The sequence below is a fragment of the Poecilia latipinna genome, unplaced genomic scaffold (assembly GCF_001443285.1).
Source record: "Poecilia latipinna isolate Pla-1442-1.1 unplaced genomic scaffold, P_latipinna-1.0 Scaffold2000, whole genome shotgun sequence".
Taxonomy (NCBI): domain Eukaryota; kingdom Metazoa; phylum Chordata; class Actinopteri; order Cyprinodontiformes; family Poeciliidae; genus Poecilia; species Poecilia latipinna.
The window spans coordinates 80,790-90,028 of NW_015114616.1; the positions used below are offsets into that span (position 1 = coordinate 80,790).

The following is a 9,239-nucleotide window of genomic DNA, read 5'->3' on the forward strand; positions in this document are numbered from 1 at the left end:
ATATTATTCATTGCATCTGCAAAGCATCATCACACGAATAACTAAGGATAATCACATTCAGTGACCTTCGAGATCACTGTGTACCATTTCCTGCCGACTACAAAGGTTGTAGTGAATGTGTTCAAGTAATGGTTGTTCGCTAATAGTAATGAAATTTGTGCTACTGAGCTCAAACAGAACCTTTTTGTGCAATCTATGCCTCATTGCTTCTTGCTATGCAGTGTTCAACATGCTGAGCAGTATTTCCCATCCAGTAAAACTGTCTTTTGATGTCTGGTGGACACAAAGCCTCACATTCAGGTTTCTATCAATGTTGGATGATCAATATAACCTTAAGAAATTCAGCAACTGAGAAATGGAAAAAAAAAATCATTTTATTCTGAAAAAAAAAAAAAAAAAAAAAAAAATTCCTGGCTGAATATTGAGTCAAACTACTTTGAATTTCAAACTACATAATTCACAGTGTGACACAAACCATATACTTATCAAGAGTGATGACAAAGCTAAGGGGAATCAATACTGCTAGTAGGAAACAGAGTGTGAACACACAGCAAAATAACCTGTAGCTCTATAAGTTCCAAAAGCTGTCTGGACAACAGGTGAGGATGGTGGAAACACTGAAAGAGAAAACTCCACCAAGTCTAGTCATGTTATAACATATAACTAAGAAACAACTGAGCAAGATACCAAGTGCTGGTCACTGATGTGAGAATTTTAGACTCTTTCCCTTAAGAGCTTATCTGGGAAACGATTCTAACTTGCCTGGAACCAAAAAAAGTAAAAAAAAAAAAAAAAACCTTTAGTGATGAAAATCCCCCTTTTTTTTTTTTTTTTTTTTTTAAAACCCCAAAAGTGTGCTCTCAGTAGTTTAGCAGTTACTTCATTGGGTTGCATTGTCTCCAGAGACCACTCACTGCATAGAGACTTTTGGCCTAAGGCAGCAAATAAATGGCTCCAACCCAATTCTGTCATACAGCTGTAGCTTTTTCTAAAGATTGCTAACTTCTGCCTGTAAAACTTGCTCATTTGTTGTGGTGCTGTTTGTTGTGTTAGATCCTCCTCGTAAATTTCATAGAAACTCTTAAAACTATTTGAGTGTTTTATCAGTGGAAAAGAAAAAGTTCATCACCACACGACCATTTAAGATCTTGGTCGTTCAGGATGATAAATCAGTAACATTAACTGTCTCCAGTTCAGGAGTTGCTTGCAACAGTAATAGCCCGGGTCCAGTATGCGTGGCACTGCAAGCCCTAAGAATCTCCCTTCTGCTTATGGAACCTTTTCCTTCACTTTTTCCTTCTAGTCATCTTTTTATTCTTCTGTTTGGACACGGCACTCTATAAACAGCCAGCTTCCTTAGCAATGAGCTTTCGAAGCATTTTTACTGAAAAACCGTCATCAGTCCTCTACATAATTATGCAGAGCAATACCTATGTGTTTTGCCATCGAAATAATTTCTTTCATAAGAACCATTTTTAAGTTTTCTGAGTTTCAGGTTTTCCTTAACTGAAGGTCATAATCATCAAACATAACAAATAAATGCTTCAAAAAATGACTGCAATAAATCTATGTTATACCTGAGTCACACTTTAAAAGATCTAAAAGATTGAAATAAATTAACTGGTTGGTTATACTCTGTCCTACTGAGACATCCCTGTGTACAGGACATGCATTAAATAAATAGACTGTACTCCTTTTGAGTCTTTCTTGGGAAGAAACTAATGAACTTCTACTCTGTATATGGTAAAATCTATGTAAATGAATTAGTGTTTGGTGGTTCGACCAAGAGGCTGTGGAACAATTCCCTGAAATCGCAAAGATGGGTCACTTTAGTCATGTCTCTTCCCTTTGCTTCCCTGTCGCTGTTTTTAATCCCCCGCTGTGCTTTCTTCTCGGTCCTCTATGTGCCTGCAGAGAATCCCTTTGATCCCAATGTGCATTTTACCTGGTAAACCGCCGTTTTCTTTCTTCCAGCATCTTCCTGAGAAATCTTCCATGCTTGTAATTCTCTAATCATGTCTATTCTGCAAATATTGCTTGACGTTTGCACACATTTCTGAGATCATCTTAATTTCTTGCAGATCTCACAGATTAACAGCACAGGAATATTTGCAAAAATCTTTCAAAAATACTAATTTATTGAAACAAAGGAAATTCAAAATTTACATGTCACGTTGAGAATATGGTCTCTGTGTCGAGAGACGTCTGTGACAGAAGCAAAACTGTCTGTAAACGCGACATGTGGTTAAAACAAATAACCTTTCAGGAACATTCTGCACATCCTTTATCTACAAACAAACAATATAATGCAGGAGTTTAGCTAAATTATAACAAAAGGCTGCGCGCGACCTGATTTGCTTTAATGTTTACTTGGAAATTACTATTTTGTTATAAATCTACCGTCTGTATGCAGGCCGTACACAGTTACAGTCAATAATTTCACACAAACTCTGTTGTCGTCATTGGAAGCATGAGGGGATTATCCGGGTGCCACAGACACGCAAAACACATATTTATCACTTTAGGGAGATAAGTGGCTGTGAAAACTTCTGAGGCAAGGGATAACTAATGGACCACCAGCAGGAAATTATAATCAAGTCTTGTTTTGTAACCTTCGCAAGCTGTAAATAATTTTGACAGGTTGGAAATGATGTGATGCAGTTTGTTCTGGCAGTGTTTTTCACAAGGTCATGCCTACAAAACGATTTACATTCCAGTTAATATGCGACGCTGCACTGTTGTGGACTAAGGAGTCCGTGAAAGATGATCATATTTTCTGGGATTTATCAAATGAACAACTCTCTTTTTAACCTAACCCAACATGAGATGAGCACTCATCACTCAGCGGGTTTTTTTTATGTTTGTTTTTCTAGATACTGTTGCTGTGTTGTTTGGATCAGCTGTCAACCGTGTGCAAGTGAGTCACAAGAAGCAGGTAGGTTCACTTGTTTAGAACTGCCACAGGTGTTACACACTTTTCTGTGTGCTCCTATCATTCTCAAGACCTATTATTGAAAAGAGCATCCCCCTCCACCCTGCTTTAGAGGTAACCATTAAAACTGAAAGCTCATGCTGAGCTATGCCTGCAGACAGGGATCTGCATGTAATCTGTGCAGAGTGGAGGGAAGGAAGAGGAACAGCTGGCAGAGGGAAACTGCAAGACCTACTGTAACTTTGAACTTTATCAAATCATTAGACAGGAACCCAAAAGAGAATCAAAACCTTGGACTACATATTGGGCTAAATCCACCAAACCGTTCCCCATTTCAGACATCGTTGATTTGTTTGCTGGTCATATGTTGGTTGTTTTTACTGTGATGATAACTGAAGAGAAAACACTAAAGCTTTTCAGCAGAGTCACTAGCTACTGGACTTAAAAAAATGATTATTTTGTTTTCTTCCTTTCTTCTTCAAAACTGTTTTGAAGACTGTTTTTAAGTTGTGTGGTCCATAAATGCCCTCACCTCCTGCCTTTCAACAACCCTTTGTTCATTATGTGCAGCTTTGCAGATAAAAGGAACGTGATATATTATGATCAATCTGATGTGATGTAAATGTTAATCTTGCTAATACAACTAGACACAGAGGCACAAATTCCAGCAGAAAAGTATTATTTGTATTAACGTAAACAATACCATGACTATCAGCAGCATTAAATGTTAAAGAAAAAGCCTTTTAGGAACAGAACAAAGGAACAGTTCCTTCACCTCAGCGACTGACATCACAGCTTCTGTCACAGCTTTTCTTTCTTTCTTTTTTATTGATTCACGTTTAGTTTTTAACATGAATAAAGTCACAAACTGGAGTAAAATAAGAACCAAAACAAACTGGATCAGAGCATCTCTGCCAATGTGAAAATAGTTAATAAATAGCATAACATCCATGAGAAAACATAAGAGGAAACATAGTAAGTGTTAAGTGGATATTTCAGAATTCCTTTCAAAATATCACAATAAGTGCCTGCATCAATTTAAAGCCTCCGTCTTTTAAAAACTTGGCTCTTTTATAAAGATGTGAAAAATGGAAGCGCGTCGCTCTACTCCAATTGATGTTCTTCTTTATGCGAGATCTGAGATTCAACACAAAACTTCGCAAGCAAAAAAAAAAATGCTGTATAGTTGTGTTAGCAGAGGGAAAATGTGAAACATGCAACGATCTGATGTGTCCAGCAAATTTCTCTTTGCTGTGCGGACATCTTAAGGCTCATAATTAGGTAATCAGTTTCTGGCAGATGGAGCATTTGGCAGCTAAGTTTCACAGACTCAGTCGACTCTCGAAAACATCTTCAAAGATTCTGTTTTGAGTTTCCCCTCTGGGTAATTTCATCTCCAGCCGTGTCATGAAAATGTTAGCTTGGATGATACCCAAAACATCCTGGACTCAGTTTTTGTTTTGACCTACACAGGCAAAGCAGTTCAGATGTATTACGCGATCAGATGTAAGCTTCTCAATCAGACCGATCGTTGAAGACAAATGGCCTTCTTGGCAGAGGTTTAGATATACGACTCACTTTCCCTGTTTGCAGGGACTTTCAACCAGTTTCATCCATCATTGAACTTAAATTATATCTTTTAGTGTTCGCAAAAAACATTCCTCCTGTTTCCACTCCATAATGGAACAACTTTCCTGATTAATAGCAATACTTATTTCATCATTAAGGCTGATTAATTCCATTAGTCTGTGACACTTTAAGTCATTTAGTGCCAGTGCTGAGTATTAATTATCTGCCATGGCAACCAGTTAAAAGTAGACACCCAACATTCAATGTAACAAACACACAAGATGATATTTAGATGCACAAACCACTCAACTGAAACAGTTGCATCACTGTAAAAGTGAAACGGCACTCTGTGATATATGACCAGCTACGTTTGCTTTTGAGAGCCCAGACATCATATATGCCTGTGTGCAAAGACACAGTCTTTGGAAATGGAAGCCATTGATTTTCTCACAGCATCTGTGTAGCATCTCCTCTTTCCCGCCAGCACAGCATGTAATATGAGACCGCAAGTTTTCCTTTTACCTACAGCAATCAATTTTGCTCAGCCAAGATCCATGGCATAGATTGGGCCTCTCTGAGTGCCTTTCTCCCTGAGCATACATCCCTGCATGTCATCATCCCCTGATAGGAGCTTTAAGCATGGTAATAATTACAACAAAATGTCTGAATGAACCAAATCCAATTATATCTGGCAAATCATTATGACAGCAGAATGTGAAGAGCGGCACAGGTGTGGACGCGCTTCACTAATATTGGTGTCTCTTGAACTTTTTCCACATTTTGTCACGTTACAGCCACAGTCTTTGCTGTTTTAAATTGCAAGTTCATATTACAGAAAAATGCTAAATAGTACTTATGCATGTAGTGAAATAAAAATCTGGAAAGTTTGACCTGCAGTTCAATGAAGGCCCTGTGAGTCAATGTCATGTAAAATCACTTTTGGTAAATCACTTTTATTCCATGGTAAAAAGTGATTTTATATTTTTACCTGGGGTGTATCTCTTCCGCATTAGCACATGTAAAGACAGCAATGTTTTGCTCATTCTTCTTTATAAAATAGCTCAAGCTAACTCACACTAGATGGAGGGCATCTGTGATAATCAGTTTCCAACACTTGCGACGGATTATCAACTGGATTTATGCCTGGACTTTGGCTTGACTATTCTAATGCACAGATATCCTCCAAACTAAACTGTTAGGGTTGCTGTGAAGTCTTTTGTAGTCTCTAACAGGTTTTCATCCTCAATTGAAATGTATTTAGATCTTTTCACATCTCCACCAACTCCCACTTCTCTTCTCCACTGGAGAAAAATATCCCCTACAGCATGATAACACCAGTTTTCTCTTTATTCCAAACCTGCCTTATGTGTTTCTTAGCTTACATGGTCCTGTTTTTTCATTAATGTTATTGAGCTAATGTGTGAAACCTGCACCAAACAGCTGGATTTATAGGGAGATGAAATTGCATACAACTCAACCCTATTTACTAATTTTGTGAAGTGAGAAATAGGGAACATTTTTAAGGTCTTGTATGCATATTGGCATGGCCACAAACAAGCTGAGTAAAGGCTTGATCTCACTCTGATCTTTAATTCCTAACAAGACACCCTCTTCTATGGCATTAACTTTACAGCTTGGAGTGAGATCCGGTTTCTCACCCTTAAAGAAAATCAACCTTTTATCGGGAAAAACTCCAATACATAAGGCTATACGTGAGGGGATTTTAGGAATGATGTACTCCAAGTTAATATGTATCCTGAACTCTCTCAGCCTCAAGTTCACATATTGTTGGGGAAAAAAATCCAGAAGAAAGCATTAATTTAGGGTTGTGTGTTATCCTTTTCAAGAAACATGTAATAAAATGAAAACAAATAGGATTAAATTGCAATCCAGACTGAAAACCTGGATTATGGCCAGAGATAAATAACAGAGGCAGATAGGGTGTTAGGCTGAAAAAAGTTTACATATAAATAAACAGATAGGAGGACATATTTCTAGGTCTTTCCCCTTCTCCTCATCTTTGCCCTGGACTTTAGTCTTTAGTCTAAGCTACGAATGCATCCTTTAGCTGTATATTTTTCTGAAAAAAGTATAGCTAAATTCATTTGCATAAGATATTATATCAGCTTTCTGCAGGGTGTTCATTTCCAAACCAGTATAATGATTCTTCTGTGGAAATAGGAGATTAAAATCAGATTAAATTTTACCTGTAGCCACTGTGACTGGTCACTGTGTCCAGCTGTCCAGGCATTGACCTTGCCCTGTTTGTCCAAACGGGCTTTTCCAGGTTCCCAAGTGAACATGTCCATGTTGAGTGTTCGGAAAATGCTGGAAGCCGTGACCTGATAATCCTGGACATGGCCTGACTTCATCCCCAGTGGTTCAGAACAGCCTTAAAAGAACAAAAAAGAGACACGTTTGTTCCAAACTTTACATGATGTAAATTTACAAATGAAGGAAGGGATGTGAAAATAAACGGGGCTTTGACCAGAATGTCAACATTTTCAGACTTGTCAGCACTGATCACTAGAGACTTAAAAAAGGTACCGTACTTTGTCATTATGTAACAAAGTTATTAACACCATTTTACAGCAACTACTATTTTGCAGACGCAGTTTGTCATGAATAATTAAAGAAAAAGCAGTTATCTGAGTCAAATGAAAATAACATTGACAGGCCAATTTTACAAAAAACAAGAGATTCTGATCAGTGCATCCAGAAGATAAAACATTTATCAGGATAATAAAGACCAAATACCTGTCAGCTCGCAGCCAAGCAGCTCCATGCGCAAGGTACAATGCCTCCTGCAAACTTGGGGGTAAACGCGCACAAATTGGGCTTCTATGGGAGGGGTAAAAGAGTTGGCTGATGGAGCGTTGTTGTCAACATTTCCCCTGAAAATCTGTCGAACAGGATGAAACACCCACAGATGAGGGCAGAGAGAACGGTGAAACAGATCACTTTGCTATAATGTGACAATCAATCTACTGCACTCTGTAGTGTTTACCACACAGTGGACAAATTGCTGTCATACCAGGTCAACGAGCGAGAATTACTGAAAAAAATTAACAATTTCCTGCATCATTTGAACCTGATCGTTCATAAAAACAGCAATGTGTTTTAAATTAGAGCCCCAGTAATTTTTCTAGACTTTCTTCAGAATTACTAACTGAGTATAATATGATACCAATACGTCTTGTGGAAAACAAAAAAGTCAGTACAGAATTGTATTTTCTTCTTAACTTTGGATAAATGCAAAAACAGATTTAATTATAAGAAACTCAAGGACAGTTTAACAAAGGCACATCTTATAAATTAAATAAGATGACAGCAATCACATATTTCTGTCAAGAATGACAGAATGCTGCATGTGTTCATCCCCAAATAGCATATAAATTGAATCTAAAACTCCTGGAAGGGGGTAAGGAAAACGGGGAGCGGGATGGACCCTGTGTGCAAGCTAATTAGAAATCCATCTCATCATGTCCTCCACCTTGCCCTTCAATAATATAGTCTCTGTTCTCTGGGTGAACATGTATATGAGTATGTATCTTCATCAATGTGTCACAGAATTAGAATTGGCAAAGGTACACGAGACTCACCATATCCTCATCTTTGCCCTTGACTTTGTATGTTCTCCAGGTCTTCCCGTCATCGCTGTAGGCTACTTTGTATGACTTGACATACTCTGGGCTGCCGATACGTTTGGCACCTTGGGTAATCAGCCCTGTAACCCTCATTCTCCTCTGGAGGTTTATCTGCAGAGTTCAAAGAGAGCATACAAAAACATCACATTCCCTCCTAATTTGATGGCTCACACACACACCAGACGGGTCTCTGCAGTTGCAAACAGACAGAGCATGCTCGTCATGGAGATCAGTTTGCCCTATTCTATTGTTTCTGTCAGGGTCATCTATCTTATTCAGAAACCCTACGATCAAATGAAACATTTAATCAATTCTCAAGATCCACAATCAACTACACCCACAATCTGCAATCAGACAATATGATGTGCAGAAGTTTGGTGAGCCAGAAGAAAGAGAGTGAAGCTACAGGAGAGGGAGGTGATTAATGGCTGCCACTGATGCTATCTGGCAACACCAAAGTGAATCTTTACTCTAAGTGCACACAATTTTAGGGAGTTTTACAAACATTTCATCTTGACAAAGTGCATTCCAGCAAACCTGGACATTTTTATTTTGTCTTTCTGTTATATTTACAGCATGCTTATCATTTTTAATACAGAGAAGGATATAAGAATACCTCTTGTCATGGCAAAACCAGTGCAAAAAGTACTGGTTATGTCAAGTCTCATGCTTATGTCAATCAATCAATCAATCAATAATATCTATACCATTTGATCGATTTGGTTGCAGTGATGTAAGTGCTCTTACCAGACAGGAAACATAACATAGACACAATAAATATATACATAACATGATTTAAAAAATGGCCCATAAAAACAGTATTTATAAAATTATGTTGAGTGTTTACGTTATTCAAGCCCAGCACTAAAGACTAAATAAAAATAAACATAAAAACCAAGTACAAGTGGAAGAAATGCTGCATGACAGACAGCTAACAACAAAATTACATAGTAAGGCTGTGACAAGAATAAAAAAAAAAAAGCCTTCTTTGTGTTCAAGAAAATAAGTCAAACAAATTAAAGTTAAACTCATATAACTCAAGCATGTGACATTAGAAAACAATAAAAACAAAAGCAAAGTCAAAATCTGAA

General features: G+C 37.7%; 1 protein-coding gene across 1 annotated transcript in view; it reads right to left on the reverse strand.

The window, feature by feature from the left end:
• Positions 1-9,239, reverse strand: part of LOC106935680 (EGF-like repeat and discoidin I-like domain-containing protein 3) — a gene marked incomplete at its 5' end in the record, with an annotated part of 63,707 nt that overhangs the window by 35,272 nt on the left and 19,196 nt on the right. Inside the window, 3 exons of the mRNA XM_015016257.1 lie at positions 6,709-6,893; positions 7,259-7,403; positions 8,104-8,259. Of these exons, the coding sequence (XP_014871743.1) occupies positions 6,709-6,893; positions 7,259-7,403; positions 8,104-8,259 (486 nt within the window). The remainder of the gene's footprint in view (positions 1-6,708; positions 6,894-7,258; positions 7,404-8,103; positions 8,260-9,239) is intronic.